The sequence below is a fragment of the Podarcis filfolensis genome (assembly GCF_964270895.1).
Source record: "Podarcis filfolensis genome assembly, chromosome: 2".
Taxonomy (NCBI): domain Eukaryota; kingdom Metazoa; phylum Chordata; class Lepidosauria; order Squamata; family Lacertidae; genus Podarcis; species Podarcis filfolensis.
This window is the reverse complement of record NC_139605.1, coordinates 18,159,882-18,182,362: the sequence shown is the minus strand read 5'-3', so window position 1 is coordinate 18,182,362 and position 22,481 is coordinate 18,159,882. Positions and strand designations below refer to the sequence as shown.

Sequence of the window (22,481 nt, the reverse complement as noted above, 5' to 3'; positions counted from 1 at the left end):
ATAGGAAAACTCGAGAGCTGACCTGTCTGAAGGTGTTGACAATGGGACGACATTTTAAAACGAGTAAAAAGGAAAGAACACAGTATAGAATATAATCTGAGGAAGATACTAGAATCCTGTGAAGAAGTGGATGGAGAGTAGGAGCCAGGTGGGGGAAAGGACATTTTAGAAGAAAACTGGCAATTGTATCCTATGTATTATTTCCCTGATGATAATCCTCCAATTCAAGTGTTGGACAAAAGTTCCTTTGGAAGACGGAGAAAGGTTTCCTATTTCACGATACCTGGCTTTACTTATTCTATAGTGGCTATAATTATGGAGATGAACTTCCAACGGAAAAGCATAATTTTTTTTTTAAAAAAATCACACTGTGTGGGTTTTCTGGTGCCTGGTCAAATGCGAGTTCCGATTGAACCTTCTCCCACATTTGAGGCACATGAAAGGTTTCTCCCCTGTGTGAATCCGCTGGTGCTTCTTAAGGCATGAGCTCTGACTGAAACATTTCCCACATTCGGGGCACTTGTAGGGCTTCTCTCCTGTGTGAATCCTCTGGTGCTGGATCAAATCTGAGATTCCACGGTAGCTCTTCCCGCACTCGGAACACAGATAAGGTTTTTCGCCGGTGTGGATTCTCTTATGCACGACGAGGTGGGAGCTCTGAGTAAAGCACTCCCCGCATTCTCGGCAAATGTAAGGTTTCTCTGCTGTGTGTATTCTTAGGTGTCTGATGAGATGGGAGCTGACCAGAAAGCCTTTCAAGCAGACAGGACAGCCAAAAGGCTTCTCTCCCGTGTGGATTCTCTGATGAGCGACAAGATTGGAGCTCACGCTGAAGCTCTTCCCGCAGTCAGGGCACACATACGGCTTCTCTCCAGTGTGTATTCTCTGATGTGCAATAAGGGTTGAGCTTTGGGAGAAACTCTTCCCGCACTCGGGGCAGGTGTAAGGTTTCTCTCCTGCATGGATTCTCTGATGCTTAACCAGGGCCGAGCTGTCGCTGAAGCGCTTCAAGCACTCCCGGCAGACGTAAGGTTTCTCCCCAGTGTGGGTTCTCCGGTGGTCTGATAAGGGGAGAGCACCGTTTGAAGATTTTCCCGCAATCGGGGCACTTATAGATTTTTCCTACTTTCGCGACTGTGGCTTTGCCAGGTTGTACGCCTGTTCCTTCTACTGGCACAGCTTTGCTCCTTCTCTTCTTTGGGACATAGACTTTCTGGCTCTCAGGAACAGGCTCGCTATAACATGGCTCATCATCCCCAGGAATCTGGAAAACATTTATTTCATATTCCTCAAGAAGGGCCTCACCCTCTTCTGTCTGCTCATAACCTTCTGCCCGTTCGTAACCTTCATAACATTCTGCCTGTTCATAACCTTCTGCCTGTTCATAAGCTTCATAACATTCTGCCTGCTCATAATTTTCTGTCTGTTCGTAACCTTCATAACATTCTGCCTGCTCATAACCTTCTGGATCTTCAAAACCTTCTGCCTGCTCATAACCTTCTGGATCTTCATAATCTTCTGTCTCTTCATAAGCTTCTGTCTCTTCATAACCTTCCTCTGGAAGAATCTCCTCTTTTACGAAATAGTCATCATCCACTTCCTCCACGTGGATCGCCTCTTTCACCCAGTACTCCTCTTCCTCCTGCGACCCCTCCTCCTCTTTCACCCAGTTCTTTTCCTCCTGGGGGATCTCCTCTTCTTTCACTAGATTACCATTCTCTGCTTTCTCCCGGGGGACGGTGACTTTTTTCACCAGCTTTCCTCCCTCCTCCTCCTCTTCTTCCTGGGAGATTGCCTCCTTTTTCAGCTGCGGCTTCTCCTCGCTCATCATTGCTAAACTGCCAGAACAAAGAGATATGCATCAGTTTGGAACATCAGCAAAAAGAAGTTATGAAATCAGCGGCACATCTGGAGGATAAGCAAGGCAGGTTGTTTGCAAGGAGGTGCTGCTCAGATTAAATAAGAAGAGTCAGTGAGAGACTACTCAGCGGTCTCACACGAGGCTTTATTTTACCAGCAAGGTGTATCTGAAAAGCTACCTCCTTCAGTGTTAACAGCTGCAGTCTAGTCTGGGAGGTGGCTTTCTCTGTGGCAGCCCCTAAATTGAGGAACTCCCTTTGTAATCTGGTGCGTTTAACTTTTCTGGTGTACTGTATAGCTTTGGCTGTATGCTGAACATGCAGCTCTCTATCTCGGCTGTTGACAGTTAAGGCATTTTGGTTTCGGGACTCACTTATTTTGTTGACTCTATGCTGCCCTGTTCTGGCTGGAACAATTTTACTTGTTTCTGTAATGACTGTGTACTATGCTCTTGTACAAAAAAAGATAAAGGATACCTGGACGGTTAAGTCCAGTCAAAGGTGACTATGCGTTTGCGGCGCTCATCTCGCTTTCAGGCCGAGGGAGCCAGCATTTGTCCACAGACAGCTTTCCGGGTCATGTAGCCATGACTAAACCACTTATGGCGTAACGGGATACTGTGACGGAAGCCGGAGCACGTCGAAATGCCGTTTACCTTCCCGCCGCAGCAATACTTGTTTATCTACCTGCACTGGCATGCTTTTGAACTAGGTTGGCAGGAGCTGGGGCAGAGCAACGGGAGCTCACCCTCTTGCGCAGATTCAAACCACTGACCTTCTGATCGGCAAGCCCAAGAGGCTCAGTGGTTTAGACCACAGCGCCACCCCGCATCCCTTGTAACCCACATCCGGACTTTATGGTGACAGGTAAGAAATGTTAACATAATAAACAAATCTCGACTGTTATTTAGCCCTCCCTGCAAAACAACCAATAATTATTAGCATTTGCATAGAACTTCAGAGGGTTCGTGGCCTTTCACCTCCATTATCTCCATCATCTGTACAACAGCCCTGTAAAGTAGGCCAGAAGTATTATTACCTTTACGCTGCAACTGGAGGAGAAGACAGATAATGATTTTCTGAAAGTCACTTAGTAAGCTTGTAACCGGGGGCTTTCTGAGTCACATCTTATACTCTTAACCACTTTGTAGCACCACCCTTAGCAGCTGCAAAAAAAGAAAAGAAAAAATGTGTTAGAGAAACTAGAATGGAGACGATAACACTGTTTAATGGGCAATGGGTTGTGTTTCTTCTTTAAAAAAATATCAATTTAAAGTTTATTGGCATAAACACATACAGAATACAATGAAAATAGTGGATATGGCAAATAAAAATAGATGTAAAAGTAGAAAAATAAAACACAGATACAGATGAGGGGTAAAACCCCCCAATAAACTACCAAAAATGTAGTGCCACATTCAATTGTTGCATATGAGAAGAAAAAGGTGGGTCAATTCAGTTCTCAGTAAAACCTCTCCACAGAACAGGGGGTTCAGCGGGCTGTTCAGTTGAGTTTCTGAACACTTCTCAGAAATTAAGTTTAACCAGTGTTTCCTCCCTTATGTCAGTGATAATGAGGAAAAGGAAAGCAGAATCACCATCTATAAGAGAACTGTTAACACCTAGCAGAGATTTAATTCATTCTGTAGTCCTGCTGACTTTATGGCTACAGCATCCAGCCATTTCTATTGTATTTGTTGCATTTATAACCTGCTTTTCGTCCATGGAGCAAAGTGTTGTACATGGTTCTCACCCTCTCCAATGTTATCCTCAAAACAACCCTGTGAGGTAGGCTAGGGTGGGAAACAGCGATTAGCCCAAGGTCACACCACACACTTTGTGTTGCATCTTGCTGCTGAAAGGTTCTGGAGAACTCAGAGGTTTTCCACACTTTTGTGATACTTCAGTTGGTCATAATAATGGTGTTGCCCAACTGTGAATCTAGGGCATGGGTAGCAAATCCGGTCCAATTGCCTTCTAAATCCGGCCTGCGGACGGTCCAGGAATCAGCGTGTTTTTACATGAGCAGAACGTGTGCTTTCATTTAAAATGCATCTCTGGGTTATTTGTGGGGCACAGGAATTCGTTCATTTTCTTCCCTCCGAAATATAGTTCTGCCCCCGACAAGGTCTGAGGGACAGTGGACTGGCTTCCTACTGAAAAAGTTTGCTGACCCCTGAAGGGAGTACTGCATAGCTGTTAACAGCTGGCTGAAACTTCAGAGGTAAAAAAATATACACACCCCGTTCTTTAGCTCTAGTTATTCAGCCCAGGGAAAAAGCTGAGGTACATAGGTTTGAAGGGCATATATTTATTTCATAAAATGTATATACCACTTGATTTTTTTCGGGGGGGGGGACCCATAACCTCCTAATAGTTTACAGTAAAAAGAATTAAACAATGAAATTATCAATACAAAACAGTAAGGAACAATTATTTAAAATATTTTAGAAATAATGAAAATTAACAATAAGCCAAAAACCAGATTAAAGCACACATCAACGTTCTATGTGTTAGGATAGGCTATGCTAAACAAAATTATTTTTAAGAGGCGCCAAACAAAAGAGTACAGTGAAGGCACCTGCGTAATGTCAATAGGCAGGGAGTTCCGAAGTGTGGCTGCTGCTACACTACAAGACCAATTTCTTACAAATGCAGGACAAGTGTAGTGTGACACCTGTAACCAAGGTCAGTTCTGCAGATCGAAGTGGAATGCCTGCAGGATTGTGGGGGGCGGGTGGGGAGGCAGAATCAGGGAGACACTGAATGCTAGTATCAGAAGGTGCAGGCAGCCCCCATTTTGGTGGAGTGGTCACCTAGAAGAACCAGGTCCCTCGGGACTCATTGGGAGCAGGGAACCTTGAAGACCAGGCGAACCCAGTTGTAGCTGGGTCTGGGCGATCAGCCTACATAAGCTCCCAGCTGAAGACTATTAATAAAGGTAAAGGGACCCCTGACCGTTAGGTCCAGTCGTGGCCGACTCTGGGGTTGTGGCGCTCATCTCGCTTTATTGGCCGAGGGAGCGGGTGTACAGCTTCCGGGTCATGTGGCCAGCATGACTAAGCCGCTTCTGGCGAACCAGAGCAGTGCACGGAAACGCCGTTTACCTTCCCTATTTATTTACTTGCACTTTGACGTGCTTTCGAACTGCTAGGTTGGCAGGAGCTGGGACCGAGCAACGGGCGCTCACCCCGTCGCGGGGATTCAAACCGCCGACCTTCTGATCGGCAAGTCCTAGGCTCTGTGGTTTAACCCACAGCGCCACCCGCGTCCCACAAGACTTACATCACAGCCTTGTTCCTGCTTCCTACACGGACTGACCTTATGCTCCTAAGCCTTTGCTTTTGCTAACTTGTCTGTCTTTGGAATTGCTCCGCTGTGTTCCACCTTGGCTTTGTTTCATGACCTTGCTATTGGATGTTGTGACTGTCTCAGTGCCTGGCTTTGGCTTCTCTTCAGCAACCCTGCATCTCTGGACTGCCTCGATATCTGACTGCTCTCACGACCCTCTGGAGTTTGGTCAGCCCCGGTCCTGGGGTACAGCTTCCACATCTCGCCTCTGGCTTGGCGACCAAGCCAGGACCAAGCAAAGATGCGAGGTCACCCAGTGTGATCTCCACCCACTCTGTGCTAGCCCATCACTCCAACCACTACACTTTGGGAGGCAAGGAACTGGTGGCCCTTCAGGGGTTGCGGGGCAACAGCTGATATCAGCCCTGGTTATGCTGCCTAGGGCCGATGAGGGTCCAATGACATCTAGTAAGGGGAGAGAGGATCTGTGTTGAATATCAAGGTTGGTTTCTCACCTGTGCTGTCCCACGTCCAGTCCAAGGAATCTTCAGAATGGAGTTGATGCAATGGGCATTATGCGGATGTTTATTTCCTTGAGCTGAACAGAATGAAAGGTTATGCGTTATGGGGGTCTGGAGTGCGTGTGTACAAACTCAGCAGTGCTTAGTTTATTTTTGGGTTGCTATTTTGTTAATGGTCTTAATGTTGTTTTGCAGATTGTAAATGCTGTTTCACTAACCCTATGACTTCTGCTTTGATTGTGATGTTTAGCTTCTTTGTAGTTGTTGCTAAAATTGCAATTGTTTCACTGATGATTTGCTAATTATCCTATAGGATTGGTGCTCTATTTGTGATGCTCTGTTATGTGCTATCATGTTATTTATTGTTTGTAAGCCGCTTTGGGAGTCATTTGAATGAAAAGAGGCCTAGAAATGTAATAAATCAAATCAAATCTGGAAGGCCACAGGTTCCCCTACGTCAAGATGGGTTGTGCTTCTTTTCAAATGAAGAGAGTCACCTTCAGAAGGTCATCCATCCGAATATTGCATATTGGGCCTGCAAGGACCCTGACTAGCGGTGCTGGTGGCAGCTGTCTTGTCTAAGACCTAGGAATGTGCTAATCCTAACAGTAGAATGATAAGAGACTGCTCAACATGTGTCCAATGAAGAAGCTGTGTAGCAGGATGAGACTCTTCTTCAAATCTAATCTCAGCCATTATTATTATTATTATTATTATTATTATTATTATTATTATTCAGGGAACCAGGTAGACAGCCTTCATGGTAGTGGTGCCTGCCCTCGCATCAAATGTCAAGGAGATAAATAGCTACATAACGTTTAGAAGACATCTGAACACAGCCCTGTATAAGAAAGTTTCTAACGTTTGATTTTTTAATTATCTTTTTATATCTTTTGGAAGCCACCTAGAGTTGCTGGTGCAGCAGATGGGCGGGGTACAGATAATAAAAGTATTATTAAATTATTATTATTATTATTAACTTGTTGGCACATTTTTATGAAAACTTACATGAAAACATTGGCATTAACTACTGAGTAAACTTGCTTACAATTGCGCTGCCTAGTGGCTTTAGGCAATACACTATTTATCAGCCTCCCACCCAACGCAGTGAGGCTATACAACTACTAGACTACCTTCTAGAATTGCTGAGTATAATCATGTCTATGAAATGTTTTGAATGCTAAAAAATGAGAAAGCACTCTATAAACGTTAAACTGGGTTGTTTAGAAGGCTTGGAGAATATATTATTTAGGGATATTGCCTTCATTAAAAGAACCCTGCTCGATCAGACCAAAGGCTTATCTAGTCCGAAATTGCATTATCACAGTGAACCACCAGACGCCTCCTACTTGTGAGCTCCACCAACTGGTTTTCAGAGGCAATATATCAATAATGATGAATTGCCTAAATTGCCACGCATTTGTCCGATCCTCTTTTAAAGGTGTCCACGCTGGGGGTGGGGTGGGGAGGTCATTTCTACCTCTTTTGGTAGTGAATCCAATCACTCGCGGCGGTAGGACGGATTCAATTGTTCAGGAATGTCATGTCATTCAGCTCCACGATGACCTCAGCATTAACATAAAAGACATCTCTTCCGAAATGACCATGTGTCAAAATCTCCTCCACAGGGTGGAAAAGTACCAATTAGGGAGGTGATGTGCTAAAGCCGTCCCCCTAATTTGCTATATTACCACCTGGGGGGGCTATTCAAGCAAGTGTGTATTGGATCCAGAGATATGTATATTGGATCCAGAGATATGTATTGTATCCAGGCATAATAATAAGTGCCCAGAGGCACTTGGCTTACCAGGTAGATCCTCAGAAGAACTGCTTGACAGGTTCACTTTCCCCCTCTCTGAGCTCCCTTCCACTTACAGCAAGCAGGAATCCCAAACGCTTTTTACTTGGAAGTAGGATCTATTGGTTTTGATGGGCCTTGATTCCAAGTAAATGCCTTCAGAGATGCAGTCCCCAAAGCTCACTGGAGAGCGCTTAATCATTCCAACTGTGGCCACATTTTGTTTAAAAACCCTACGGTTGTTCTCTGCATAGGCTTAAAGGTCTCCTTCTCCACCTCCCCCTCCCCGCCCCATTTTTAAGGGCTGAGCCTTGATCCAGAAAGCAAGTCCTTCAGCCTCGAAAATCAAAACCCACTAGGTTCGTCGGGGTCTGAAAAAAGATGCGGAGGAATCCAGCCCAATAATCCCCGATGCAAATCAAGCCTGATCAGCCTGGCTGAACTCCAAAAAATTATCATTATTTTAAACCTCATCTATAGCCCCCCCGCTCCTCTCCGCACGCGATTTCCCTCCTCCTCCTCCTCCTCCGCAGCGTTACTGCGATCCCTGCATTGCAGGGGGGCTGGACTGGATGGCCTCTGGGGGATCCCCCACCCGAGATTCTCAATCACTGCCTGCAACCTCCGGTGGCTCAGGGGTTAATAATGGCTGCAGCGTGCGTCGCCCCCTCCCCACCCCTCGGACCCCCCACCCCCCAAAAAACACCACCACCCCCAGGCCCAGATCTCCAGGGACGCGCGGCTGCAGCAACTTCGGAAGGCTGAAAGCCACCCGGCGAGCAAAAACGAATTACCTCCGCGGAGGAGAGGGAAAGATCCAGGGACGGAGCGCAGCCTGGGATCCTTTTGTTCTTGCTCCTTTCTCCCCCCCCCCTCACTTCCCACCCCGGATCTGCTGGCCACGCACACCCACCCGCCTCCTCCGGCTAAGCCAGCCCCTTCCTGTGCCGTCGCCTTTCCAGGCCGGCCTGCAACGCTCTCCCGGCCCAGGGCTGGATGCTCGGCAAAGGCCGGCGGGGAGAAGATCGGGCCAGGATCCGGCCGGAGATGGCCACGGGCTGGGCAAGAGGGTCTTCTGGGTCGGGGCCACCTCCCTGCTAGATGAACCACCAGCCAGACGCCCAGGGTGGCTGGGACAACCCTATTATTATTATTATTATTATTATTATTTATTAATCAGTGCTTTTTTCTTTAAAAATGTTTAGGGGTACCCTCATTTTCTTACACATATTGAAATACTGCCCCTCAATGAAGCCAAACTTAGATTCACAAAATGTTTAGGGGTATGCATCCCCCCGCGTCCCCCCAGAAAAGGCACTGATGATGATTAGGATCTGGAAATAGCTCCCTTTTAAAAGGGGGGGAGAGGGGGAAACTGGGCAAATCCAGTCTGGTCTGCCTACTTGGATGTACAGTTTTTATTAAAAGTTTTTCATAATGCCATAAGATATAGAAAACTATGTTTTCAAATGTTTTCAGATTTGAAAACATGGGCACCATTAAGATACATAGGTTTTGATGGATGTAATAATGGGATACTGAATGGTTTAGTTTCTATAAAATGTGCAGGGATGGATGTTATGCGAAAGGAACCATGGGACGGGAAGAAGGGAAGTCGTTGATATTTTGAGGTTGTTTAAATGAATATTCTAAAGTGTGAAACAGAAAATTTAATAAAAATTACAGAAAAAGAAAGAAAATGAACGTAAATAAAAAACAAAAATAAAGTAAGAAAGAAAAAAGGGGAGAGAGAGAGAGAGAGAGAGGAAGGAAAGAAAGAAGGAAGGACGGAAGGAAGGAAGGAAGACAATAAAGAAAGGTAAAAGGGACTTCCGATTTTCCATCTGCTGCTTACATAAAAAAAGAAAAAATATATATATACTGAAGATGAATGTTATTATGGACTAAATGTCGCAAAATATTCAGTGAACCGCCCTGAGATATTACGATGAAGGGCAGTATATAAATTTAATTAATAATAATAATAATTTTGAAAAATAATCATGGCTGCTAGCCGCGGTTTCTGTGCCCTGCCCTACACAGTTAAGAGGCAGCAGTGCTTCTAAATACAGGTTGCTGGAAGGCACAGGAGGAGTGAGGGCTTTTATGCCCACGTTCTGCTCCTTGGCTTCCCACAGGCAACAAACTGTCCCGCCATTTTGAGAGCATGGGGGGTTGGGCTAGATGACCCTCATGGTCCCTTCCAACTCTTACGATTCAGTGAGGGCGCTGGACTGGATGGGCCGTCAGTCTGACCCAACAGGCTCCTCTTCTTACATATGGAACTGGTTTTGGTTTTTTTATTGTCTGTGTATGGGGTTTTTTTACATGTGGAATTGTCTTTACATATTGTGAAATTACTTGGAAATATTTTATGGGAAGCCATTCAGTTTTGTTTTTTTAAGTTCATGATGGACCCAGTTACACCAAATAAAGGCATTCCACCCCCCTTTCTTCAGTTTGAAAACTTGGTCCCTAAATCAAGACGTTATTTTACTGCCCACATGAATTTTGGTCTAATGGGCCAATGTGGCTGTTTATAATTTTTCTGAGGTAAGTTAATACCCATGTACGATTGCCAGCTGGTTGTGTACCATCTATACATGTCAACTGCACTTTCCCTGCACTTAACTATGTAGAGGCGAAGGGGGTAATATCCTGAAAACTGCCGCTACTTAGGGGTCTTTAACTGACACATTATTTTTTACCTTTAACATATTGTTACAACTGTTCTTTTATAGTATAGAGCAACGGGCAGAAAGAATCATGAGAGAAGAAATGACTGGCTTCACAGTTTTTTTACATAGCACACAGATATATTTGTGATACATCGCCATGTTGAATATTACGAAACCATTACCGCGATGCGGACTTCAAACTCTTTTTTGACGATGTATCAATACATTTCCCAGCCCTAATGTGTGTGTATGTGCTATGCAAAAACCACTATGCGGGGGAAACCATGAAGCCACCCAATGCCTCTACAGTGGTACCTCTGGTTACGTACTTAATTCGTTTTGGAGGTCCGTTCTTAACCTGAAACTGTTCTTAACCTGAAGCACCACTTTAGCTAATGGGGCCTCCCGCCTCGCCACCGGAGCACGATTTCTGTTCTCATCCTGAAGCAAAGTTCTTAACCCGAGGTAATATTTATGGGTTAGCGGAGTCGTAACCCGAAGCGTATGTAACCTGAAGCGTATGTAACCTGAGGTACCACTGTACATAGCTTCATATTTTTTTCTGACCTCATGATATATTGGAATATCATGTTGAAAACAGATATCGACCAGCCCTAATGAAGAGCCTGCTGAAACAGACCAATGGTCAATGGCGCATCTAGTCCAGCAGCCTGTTCTCACTGGGGCCAACCAGATGATAATAGGAGGCCAGTCCCTCCAGTGTAGGAGGCAATATGCCTCAGAATACCACTTCCTGGATATCATGAGCAAAAGGCGGCTGCTGTGCTCAAATCCTGCTTTCGGGCTTCCCACAGGCATCTGGTTGGCCCCAGTAATGCTGGATGCTGGCCTAGATGGGCCTTTGGGCTCTTCTGCTAGCCAGTGTGGTATAATAGTTAAAGAATGTTGGACTAGGACGTGGGAGAACAGGGTTCAAATCCCCACTCAGCCATGAAGGGTGACCTTGGGTCAGTAACCATCTCTTAGCCCAGGTTGCCTCAGCCCTCCAGATGCTTTTGGCCTACAACTCCCATGATCCCTAGCTAGCAGGACCAGTGTTCAGGGATGATGGGAATTGTAGTCTCAAAACATCTGGAGGGCCGAGGTTGAGGAAGCCTGTCTTAGCCTAACCCTACCTCACAAGGCTGTTGTGAGGATGAAATGAGAAATGTATATCATCTTGAGATCCTTGGAAGATAAATGTGGTACAGTGGTACCTTGGTTCCTTGAACGTAATCCGTTCTGGAAGTCCGTTTGACTTCCAAAATGTTCGAAAACCAAGGCACGGCTTCGGATTGGCGCAGGCGCCCCGGAAACAATAGCCGACAGCCACATCGGACGTTTGGATCCCGAAAAACATTTGAAAACCGGAATGCTTACTTCCGGGTTTTCAGCATTTGGGAGCCGAAATGTACCAAGGCGTTTGAGAACAAAGGTTCCACTGTATATAAATCTAATAAATTATTATTAGTAGTAGTATTCACAATTTCCTAATTCATTTTATCTTGAGCTGAGCCCGAGGCTGCCTTTTGTGTTGCTACAGAACTATGCCAGCAGCGTTGGAAGGAACTGAAATGCGTAGCAATAAACTGGGCTCCATGCAATATGCAGTTTGTCCTTTGGGAATCTGGTCTCTCCAGAGGACAGAAGGGAAAGGAAGTCTCACTTGCTCCAGTGTTGGATGTCCCAGAAAACAAACGCTCCCTCAATTAATTCAGCTCCGTACAAAGATATTTTATTAGCACAAAGCATTTTGCCAGAGCGTATCAGACTGTAAGAAGAGGTTGGGGGAGAAAGTGAGAAGAGGGACAAAACCTCATGTTTGTAGCAGAAATCTCCATCCTTCTCCATCTATATTGTCCATTGCCATCCATCACTTGCGTAAGATGAAGGTTGCATCATCTTAAATGTCTCCAGTTACAATGACATCATCTCTGTGTGTCTCTTGACCGATGCTCAAGTACCTGTTGGGGGCTTACGGAAGAGTAAAGGATTGTTTCAGAAAGCAGAGACCTAGGTGTGACAGTAATGCACCAGACCATTCTGTAAAACATGGTATGTCTTTTCGGGTGGAGTGGCTGTGTGGTTTCTCTTTGAATCATTGTAGCCAACATGAGGCCCTCCTGATGTTTTGGATTATAGCTCCCATTCCCAGCTAACATAGCCAATAATAAGGGGTTATGGGAGTTGAAGTACAAAATGTCTGCAAGGCTCTGTGTTGAGTACCCTTAATTGGAACATCACCCCCCCTTTTTTAAGTAACAGCAGTTGCCCTGACAAAGGGCATAAAAAGTAAGATCAGGTGAGGAACGGGGGAAGGAACTGTGAATGTTGGGCTTAAAAAAGAAATGGAGAGGATTCATGTGATTTCACACACGCAAAACACTGCCTTCTCAATTATGAACTTCCTCCTGCAGCCTCAGCTACTGAATTGCAACTCGAAGATCCACTACCCTTAAACCCAAGGTGTTTGGATACTGAAAAATGACTCTTTGCAATAAGAGCAAATATCTGCAAAACACAACTTTAGGTGGAGTGGATATGTATATGCCAAACAGAATTTCCAGATAACTGTATATGTTCGTGCTGATTTTAAGTGCATACAGTGGTACCTCTGGTTACATACTTAATTCATTCCGGAGGTCCGTTCTTAACCTGAAACTGTTCTTAACCTGAGGTACCACTTTAGCTAATGGGGCCTCCCGCTGCTGCCATGCCGCTGGAGCATGATTTCTGTTCTCATCTTGAAGCAAAGTTCTTAACCCAAGGTACTATTTCTGGGTTAGCAGAATCTGTAACCTGAAGCATATGTAACCTGAGGTACCACTGTAGTTAGAAATATAAAAACACAAAGGTGGTTCCAGATATATTCGGGGACTGTTGCAGATTCTCTGGTTGCCAGTATGCTGAGAGCTGCCATAAGAGGGTTTGATTCTGTTGGAGGCGGGATCCAGTAGCTGAGCTCAGCAAATGTAGCTTGGGCTCTTGCACTGTAGGATATAGAATAGCTTATGCCTACAGATCTTTGACTTCCACAGCTGACAGTAAGTCACACCTAGGATGCATGATCTGAACTGGGTCAAGGTGTTTGGAGAGTCTTAAACTTTGGGGCTTACAAAAAAGTACAGTGGTACCTCAGGTTAAGTACTTAATTCGTTCTGGAAGTCTGTAGTTAACCTGAAACTGTGCTTAACCTGAAGCACCACTTTAGCTAATGGGGCCTCCTGCTGTTGCCGCGCTGCCGGAGCACGATTTCTGTTCTCATCCTGAAGCAAAGTTCTTAACCTGAGGTACTATTTCTGGGTTAGTGGAGTCTGTAACCTGAAGCGTATGTAACCTTAAGCGTATGTAACCTGAGGTACCACTGTACTAAGTTTGAGTGCCTCACACTGACAATTGGAATCTAAGTTCTACTCCCATCCCCTGGCCTTATAAAACATGGTTTGAGCTCAGACTGAAACATCTGAGCCTTCAGAGTCAAGACTTTATAGAACTTCCCTCCTTTGTAAGTTTTCTATGTGCCGGTAGAATGCCCATGATGCAGACCTCTTGCGGGTGTGCTATTTCAGAATGAATGTGGGGAAAATCACATGTCTGAATTGCCCTGCACATTGAAAAAAACAAAACCTTGCACATTAATTGTTTAGCACATAAGGTAAGAGGACAGGGCAAAGCCTTTCTTCCTACAATACTAGCTGCCCGCAAGTAAGATTTTTTATTTTTAATTTTTTTTTAAGTTGTGCTCTCAGTCACACAAATTTTCCTCCCTTCATCTGAAGTGGTACAATTGTGTAAGGCCACAGGTAAAGGTAAAGGGACCCCTGACCATTAGGTCCAGTCGTGGCCGACTCGGGGGTTGCGGCGCTCATCTCGCTTTACTGGCCAAGGGAGCTGGCATACAGTTTACCTTCCCACCGGAGCCCTACCTATTTATCTACTTGCACTTTGACGTGCTTTTGAACTGCTAGGTTGGCAGGAGCAGGGACCGAGCAATGGGAGCTCACCCCGTTGCGGGGATTCAAACTGCCGACCTTCTGAAGTGGTACAATTGTGTACGCTAATACCTTGAAGTTATTTTCCTGCAGAAATGACCTGGCTTTTACTCTTTAAGAAAATGTGGGTCACTAACCAGAGGTTTTTCTACTGCCAGTGCTTGCATATTTATTATGCTTTTTCTTCTGTGTGGATTATCTGATGTTTAAGGAGACTGGTTGAATTACAGAAGCTCTTCCCACACTCTAAGCACTTGCATTTCCCCTCTCCCATATGGGTTTTCTCGTGGGCAGTAATGTTTGATCGCTGGCTGAACCTTTTCCCGCAGTCTAGGCACTCGTACGGCTTCTCCCCTGTGTGTGTCCTCTCGTGTATTATAAAGCTTTCCCTCCGATTGAAGCTTTTCCCACAGTCTGAACATTTGTATGGCTTTTCTCCTGTGTGGATCCTGGCATGCTGTTTCAGGAGGGAACGGTAGTTGAAGCTTTTCCCACAGATGGAGCAGGCAAACGGCTTCTCTCCCGTGTGGGTTCTCTGGTGTTCAATAAGGTGGGATCTCCGGCTGAAGTGCTTCCCGCATTCTGAGCATGTGTGGGGCTTCTCGCCTGTGTGGATTCTCTGGTGTCTAGTAAGGTGCGATCTCCGACTGAAACTCTGCCCACACTCCAGGCAGTTATATGGTTTCTCTCCTGTGTGGATCCTCTCGTGAACCAAATGAGCGGAGGCATGGTTGAAGATTTTCCCACAATACGAGCATCTGTATGACTTTTTCCCAGCCTGGACATTCAAGTTTTTAAGAGGGTCGGTACTCTGGCTGCAGCTTTTCCCCGCGACTGTCTTTTTTTGAGGACTTGCCTCAAGCCCCTGGTGTAAAGTGCTCTCATTTAAACTTTTCGCCCCTTCAGAATGAAAGGCCTTTTTCGCTGCCTGTTCCAGGAGCCTTCCTTGGCATTTCTCGGGGGCCTGCTGGCTTCCTGTTGTCTCTTCAGTCTCTAGAAACTGGAAGACTTTCCTTCCAGTGACCAGCTGGTTCTCAGGCACCTCTCCCATCTCAGGAAATAGGAAGACGCCCCCTTTAGCCCTTTCCAGAGACATCCTGCGGTACTCCACTTGCCCCAGCCTTTCCAGCCGGAGATTCTCCTCCTCACTTTTGCTCGCTTGGCCATTGCCTGCTGAAATAAAGAGACAACCACAAAGTGAATTTCTGGGGAGGCTGTGGCAATCACACTGGACGTTTGACGGTCTATTGATCCCTGTGCCACCACTGTGATTGCCTCTTCACTGCCACCAACCCGTTTCTCCTCACGGGTACACACGGAGTCCAGACAGTTGTTAACATTAACAAATAATCAAGTTTATTTTATAGGCATGAACAAGCTTATGGTTTCAGTTAACTTTTCTTGTCAGTTTCTTAATCTTAGTTCCTTAACTGTCCTATACGTTCCTAACAACTTCAAACTGATTATCCCAACTATCTACCTGACTCCACCTAACAATTCCTCTCACTCTCTCACAACAGACCAACCCACAGACTTATATCCTCCCTCTTCCTTCTCCAACTCCCCACTCTCAACTAACTTCCACACAATTCCGACTCTAACTCTAACTCCTCCTATCAGTTTCTCTCTGGCCAATCACATCACACTCATTTAACCCTTTCCTTATGACCCACCTAGGAGGCAAACACCACAGAGGGGTTGTAGTACTGTGACACGGAAAAATTGTTTGCAAGCAGAAGGCCCCAAGTTTGATCCCCAACGATGCCAGATGAAAATGATCTGTGGGAGCAGAGCTGGGGGGCCACGGGTGAGCCCCTGCCACTAGGCTAGACAAAATTGGACTAGATTGGGATGGGGAAACTAAGCATAGCCTTCCAGCCCCAGTGAGTTCTGCCTTACCTTCCCACTCTCCCGCCACCCTGAGCTTTGTGACATGATCCAGGCACGCCACACAAAAAACCCCTTACCCAACAAGCTGGTTATCCTTTCATCGTCCTGCATGGCCACCACGTACAGCTGCATCTTCAAGGGGTCTACCTTAGAGAAATTAACAGCCACTTTTTCAAAGGGCCCTGGCACCTGAATCAAAAGGAGGGACATCAGGTCATAGCAACGGGTTTGGAGAGGCAAATGCCCCAGCTCCAAAATCAATTTCTGTTACCTTCCCCAACCCTCACCTGCCTGGTCCGGCTGACCGCCTCGTTGCGGTCTGGATTCCTACCCCAACCTATTTAGTTGTCCGGGAGAGGAGAGAAACATAACCCTCAAGTGGCCACTCATAAATTGAACCCTGCCATGCTGTCTGCCCTTCTAACAGCTGCAGTCAATTCCATTAAGAAGAAGAAGAGGAGGAGGAGGAGTTTGGATTTGATATCCCACTTTATCACTACCCGAAGGAGTCTCAAAGCAGCTAACATTCTCCTTTCCCTTCCTCCCCCACAACAAACACTCTGTGAGGTGAGTGGGGCTGAGAGACTTCAGAGAAGTGTGACTAGCCCAAGGTCACCCAGCAGCTGCATGTGGAGGAGCGGAGACGCGAACCCGGTTCCCCAGATTACGAGACTGCCGCTCTTAACCACTACACCACACATGGAGGAACCTACAGCACTCCTGATGTTATTAATAGACTACAGATCCCTTCACCCCTGACCTTTGGCTATGCCAGCTGGGGCTGATGGGAGTTGGAGTCCAGCAATATCTGGAGGGCCACAGGGTGTAGCCTCCCCTCCAGAACTCTCACCTGCTGATCCCACCTCTCGTGGTCTTGCAGCTTCCAAGAGAAAATCTCTGCCAGGGTCACCGCCTGAGCACAGGTCTTCGGTCCGCGCTTCCTGACCCAGATCTGCATTTCCTGCGGCAATATGGCCAGGAACTGCTCCAAGACCAGCAGCTCCAGGATCTGCTCCTTTGTGCATTTCTGGGGCTGCAGCCATCGGAAGTAAAGGTCTTGGAGCTGGCTGCAAACTTCTTGGGGTCCCTCGGCCTCCAGGTAGCAGAACTGCCTGAACCGCCGGCGCCATAACTCCAAACTGGTGGCGTCCTCGTCCGCCACTTGCCCAATGGAGCCCAGGGTCTTATAGACTTGAGTGGCTTCCCCACTGAGGTCTAGCAGATTCTGGGTCTTCCATTCTTCTTGAGGCCACTGGATGGCATCGGCTATTCTCCTGAAGGTGTGGTCCCATCGGGTAGGCACCAGTAGCTTCCTCCGGGACTTGGCTGTCTTCTGGAAATCCTGATGTTGGGTGTCCTGGGGCCGCTGGAATTTTTTGTCAGTTGTCTGGCTGGCCTGTTGCAGACCTGCTTCATCAGGTACCTGCTGAGCCTCCTGCGCAGCCTCCTCACCTGGAGTCCTTTTAGTACCTAGTGATGCGGTCTCATCCGGTATCCACCTAGCATCTTGTGGACCTTCCTCAATTTGGATCTCCTCAGTGCTCCCATAAACCCGATAAACAGGAAAATGTCCTCCTCCTCCTTCTAATGTCTCCTCTGTTTGGGGTCCTGCTGGGTCCTGCTTTTCCATCGGGTTTCCCCTCCGCACTCCTGGAGCTGCAAACAAAACGTGCTTTTCAGTAACTGCACATGGTGCACACCAGGCCAAAATGGCCGCCAACCAGGATCTGGAGAGAAATGTGAACTCTACTCCCAAGATGTCAGCAAAGCCGCTGCCAAAATGGCAAGCCGAGTACAGTGGTACCTCGGGTTAAGTACTTAATTCGTTCCGGAGGTCTGTACTTAACCTGAAACTGTTCTTAACCTGAAGACCACTTTAGCTAATGGGGCCTCCTGCTGCTGTCGCGCCGCCGGAGCACGATTTCTTTTCTCATCCTGAAGCAAAGTTCTTAACCTGAAGCACTATTTCTCTGTTAGTGGAGATTGTAACCTGAAGCGTATGTAACCTGAAGCGTATGTAACCCGAGGTACCACTGTACTAGGGAAGACGAGGTAACCTGACAGCACTTACATATAAAATTACTGTGGATAGTTTTAGTCATCTCAAGAAGGCCATAAAGGAAGCTGCCCTATAATTAGTCAGACTAATGGACTATCTAGCTCAGTATTGTCTACACAAAAATGGCTGACTTGTGGCACTCCAAGGGTTGTTAGGCTTCAACTCGAACCCCCCTTGAACACTGGCCTTGCTTGCTGGGGCTGATGGGAGTTGGAGTCCAATAAGGTCTGGAGGACCACAAGTTAGCCGTTCCTGTCTACACTGTCTGGCAACAGCTCTCCAATATCTTCTTCCTTGGAGGTTTTGAGGATAAGTTTGGAAAAGCATCAACGGTAGGACACTCGGAGCAGGAGGCTGGACTAGGTAGTCTATTAGGCACCCTCCAGTTTCAATACGATTATCTGATGAGAAACGATAATAGAGAGCATGGCAAATGGGGATATTGGCTAAATAGAATCAAGGAAAAAGGAACCAAAGGTATTGCATGGGGGAAACAACTGGTGTGATGGGCAGATGGTGGCATGAAAGGAATGAGATGAGCAGAGAGAAGAAAACAAGGTACGTATGGTATGAGTACAAGATGCAGACAAGGGAAGCTCAAGAGTCCAGCATCCAAGTGCTCCAACAGGGCATCATCTGCCCTGAGCATGAAAAGCCTATTTCATTCCATGGTTTCCCTAAAACAGGGTTTGCCAAACTTCGGTTGCCAGCTGCTTTTGGACTACAATTCCCATCACCCCTAGCTAGCAGGACCAGTGGTCAGGGATGATGGGAATTGTAGTCCAAATCCAACCTGAGACCCACGTTTGGGAAACCCCGATCTAAATCAAGGATGGGGGAATTTGTGGCCCTCCAAACGTGGTTAGATTCCAACTCCCATCAGCCTCAGCCAGCATGACCAATGGTCAGGGATGACAGAAGTTGTAGTCCCTAAAATATCTGGATGGCCGCAGATTCCCCATTCCTGCTCTTAGGTCTATACTTCCATTCCAATTCAGGGTTTGGGTTTTCAGCATTGGATATGCCTTCCTCAATAAACAGACAAACAAATAAATAAAACAACATTCTTCCTTTAAGGACTTGTAACAGGAACACACTGCCTCAAACCCAGATGTCAATGACATTTGGCTATATTATAGACACTCTCACTTTGTTCCTAGCGCTGCCACATTTTGAGCTTAACTGGACCCAGATAAATATAGCACTGCCAGCGGTTTTGAACTTCCAGTCAATAACAGAGAAGCCTTCGCTAAGCGCTAAAACCCACAGATTGTGCATCTAAAGACCCAGAGTCAACCTTTCATTAAAAGGATCTTGAGCACCAGAGCTGGGAGCCTCCAAACGCTGTTGGCACTCAGAGGTTTTGCAGCATCGGGTCCCTGGGCTGATTCGGATCAGGACAGCTCCTTTACAGACTAAATTGGCTCAAAACCCTGCATTTCTACATCCTGCTTGTGGAGGAGCCTGTAGCTCCTCTGTGTGGCAGAGAACGCACTTTACACAGGAAAGATCCCAAGACTCAGATCCTGGTATCTCCAGCTTGAAACACCTTAGGCAGCGGGTGATGGTTATGACCAGAGAGAGCTGCTAACTAGCCCAGTGTAGAAACTGCTAGCCGGGATGGTCCAGTCGCCTTCTTTGAATGACAGGGCGCTATGGATCAGCTAACCTGAATGAGAGATATGCACCTGAAATTAATTTCCTCCCCTCTGTTTATTACCTTGTTCTGGCCCGGATCTGGAGAGGGGATCCGGACAAGGGACGATGTGGGGGATCAGCAACACAGGCTCTGATCTGGAGTGGGGCTTTGGGAAACCTTCCAGCGACCCTTTTGCAGTCTCTGGTCTCCTTTTTCTTTGCCTCCAGGGCTTCTCCTTCTTGCATGAGCCGACAGACCCCCCCAAATCCACCGTTTTGCACCCTTTGCAATCCGCAGCGGTTGTATTTATTGTTTATTTGTATGTTATCCCCCCCCCCAAAGGAAATTTCTAGCCGGAAGAGAGGGTTGGGGAACGGGAAGGAAGTAGGACAGGAAGGTGGCTTTAGCTATTTCCTTCCTCCTTAATTTTTTGTTTTTTCCTGGAGCCTTCTAGGAATCTGATCGCTGGTGGTTTTAACCCATAGATCCTTTGCAGGATCGAGAGGCCAGGAGCGGGGATCGTGTCTCAATTTTGCAGCCCGCCAGAGTTGGGACGTCCTGAGATGAGATGCTGCAGCCTCCAGGCCAGAGAGAGACGCGCTTAGGAGTGGGCCCTGCCTTGCTTTTGAGCGTCCAGCCCCGTCATTGCATTGCATAGAAGGAAAATGCTGATTATATTATGGATGTTTTAGCTGAGATTTCTGCATTGCAGGGGGTTGGACTAGATGACCCTTGGACCCATTCCAACTCTACGATTCTGTGAGGATGACGATTGGATCTGCGCTGATTTTATTAAATCCTCATGTTTGCAAACGGTTCACTCTAAATGCACCTCACCTCTGGCTCTGGCCAGCACCAAAAATCACAGAACATAGCATGTCCTGGAGTCGCAGTACAAATTTAAAAAAACAAAACGGATCTGTTGTTTTGGGTTCTTGTAGCTTTTATATGGCTGTAGTGTACAAACTATACTTTTATTCAAAGCACAATATCTTTTGGTAATGATGCCCATAACCTGTGTAAAAAGCAATATATTTTGTCTGTCTCAGACCTTCTGACATCCGTGTCATTTATCATCATCATCATTTTTAATTTGTATACTGCCTTTCTATCTTACAATACTCAAGGCGGTTTACAAACTGAAGAAACAAAAAATGTACATCTTATAACAATCTAATGCAATACAAAAATGTGGTAATAAAACATAACTTTAAAATAGGCAACCTCCATCAAAAAAGTAACATTCAACAATCATTAAGGTAAAGGTAAAGGGACCCCTGACCATTAGGTCCAGTCGTGACCGACTCTGGGGTTGCAGCGCTCATCTCACTTTATTGGCTGAGGGTGCTGGCATACAGCTTCTGGGTCATGTGGCCAGCATGACTAAGCCACTTTTAGCGAACCAGAGCAGTGCACGGCCGGAGCGGTACCTATTTATCTACTTGCACTTTGATGTGCTTTCGAACTGCTAGGTTGGCAGGAGCAGGGACCAAGCAATGGGAGCTCACCCCATCGCGGGGATTCGAACCGCCGACCTTCTGATCGGCAAGCCCCAGGCTCTGTGGTTTAACCCACAGCTCCACCCGCGTCCCTGAACAATCATTAGAATAGTATAAAATAATAATATCAACATATAAATGTTAAACAAAAATCCACTCAACAGTTACAAAAATATCTAAAACAGCAAGCCACAGTACATAAAACAATACAATACACATTGAGAAGCAGAGGGTGGGGCAAGGCAGGTGGAAGGAGGCCTTGCCTGATGGAGTCTCTCCCCTCACAGTTCTTCCTCCAGGCACAGCTTCCTTATGAGGAGGAATGGATGGCCAGACCCTCTTATGAAGGGGCGGGGGGAAGTGGTAGGCAAATCAGGTGTTACTGCCATCTTTGGCAGTGTGCGTTGTAATATACTGTACACCCCATTTAGATTCTGTGAATCCTGCAGTCCCTATATGCTATGTATAATCAATTTGCATCTACTTCCATAATTTATTCTGGGAGAGGCAAAGGGTCTTTCACAGGGCTTTGACAACTGGAAAGGAATCCCTGCTCTGGCCAACTTCCAGCTTCTAGGATCTTTGGAGAAAGGGTAGGATCCAGCAGCAAAACAATAGTTGCATCCGGCTGTAGAAATCTTCTTCAGTCATTCCAAAAATCACAGGATGAAAAAGGACAGTCGTGACCAGAGACTTCAGGGTGGTACATGGCCCCCCCCCCCATTTTATTCTCACAACAGCCTTGCAAAGTAGATTAGGCTGAGAGATAGTGAGCAGCCCAGGGTCACTTCGTGACTATTGGGGAAGGTGGCGATTTGAATCTGAATCTCCCTGGTCCTAGTCTGATACTCTTAACCATCACACCACCATAAATGTCCCCTGCCACTCAATACACTACAGTGGTACCTTAGGTTAAGTACTTAATTTGTCCCGGGGGTCCGCTCTTAACCTGAAATTGTTCTTAACCTGAAGCACCACTTTAGCTAATGGGGCCTCCTGCTGCCGCCGCGCCGCCGGAGCACGATTTCTGTTCTCGTCCTGAAGCAAAGTTCTTAACCCGAGGTACTATTTCTGGCTTAGCGGAGTCTGCAACCTGAAGCGTATGTAACCTGAAGCGTATGTAACCCAAGGTACCACTGTAGATTTCAATTAAAGATTCAAACCATAGATGTTTATGAAAGATAAGCACATTTACATAAAGCTTATTGACGAAGCATGGAGGGCAAAACTCATAGCTGCCAACTCCTAGGGGCTA

General features: G+C 46.4%; 1 protein-coding gene and 1 long non-coding RNA gene across 2 annotated transcripts; both read right to left on the bottom strand.

Moving 5' to 3' along the window:
• Positions 1-6: 6 nt before the first annotated feature.
• Positions 7-20,942, bottom strand: LOC310758127 (uncharacterized protein). Its single transcript, XM_083604062.1, has 7 exons — positions 19,809-20,942; positions 16,880-17,685; positions 16,107-16,218; positions 14,318-15,312; positions 8,424-8,566; positions 1,172-1,838; positions 7-1,122 (listed from the first exon to the last, which is right to left on the bottom strand). The coding sequence occupies exons 2-7, from the start codon at positions 17,657-17,659 to the stop codon at positions 364-366; spliced, it is 3,456 nt and encodes a 1,151-aa protein (XP_083460188.1). The 5' UTR covers positions 17,660-17,685; positions 19,809-20,942; the 3' UTR covers positions 7-363.
• On the bottom strand, positions 4,431-8,378 carry LOC310757351. Its single transcript, XR_014545090.1, has 3 exons — positions 8,264-8,378; positions 5,666-5,748; positions 4,431-4,575 (listed from the first exon to the last, which is right to left on the bottom strand). It is a non-coding gene; the product is annotated as an uncharacterized lncRNA (long non-coding RNA).
• Positions 20,943-22,481: the final 1,539 nt, after the last annotated feature.

Bases quoted from the DNA above. Each gene is read 5' to 3' on its own strand.
- LOC310758127 (XM_083604062.1), bottom strand. From the start codon at position 17,659: ATGGAAAAGCAGGACCCAGCAGGACCCCAAACAGAGGAGACATTAGAA. The intron at 15,313-16,106 runs GTAAGGGGTTTT...TCTTTATTTCAG, and splicing joins AAGGATAACCAGCTTGTTGG to CAGGCAATGGCCAAGCGAGC. The intron at 1,839-8,423 runs GCGACGGCACAG...TTGTTCTGGCAG, and splicing joins TTGCAGGCCGGCCTGGAAAG to TTTAGCAATGATGAGCGAGG.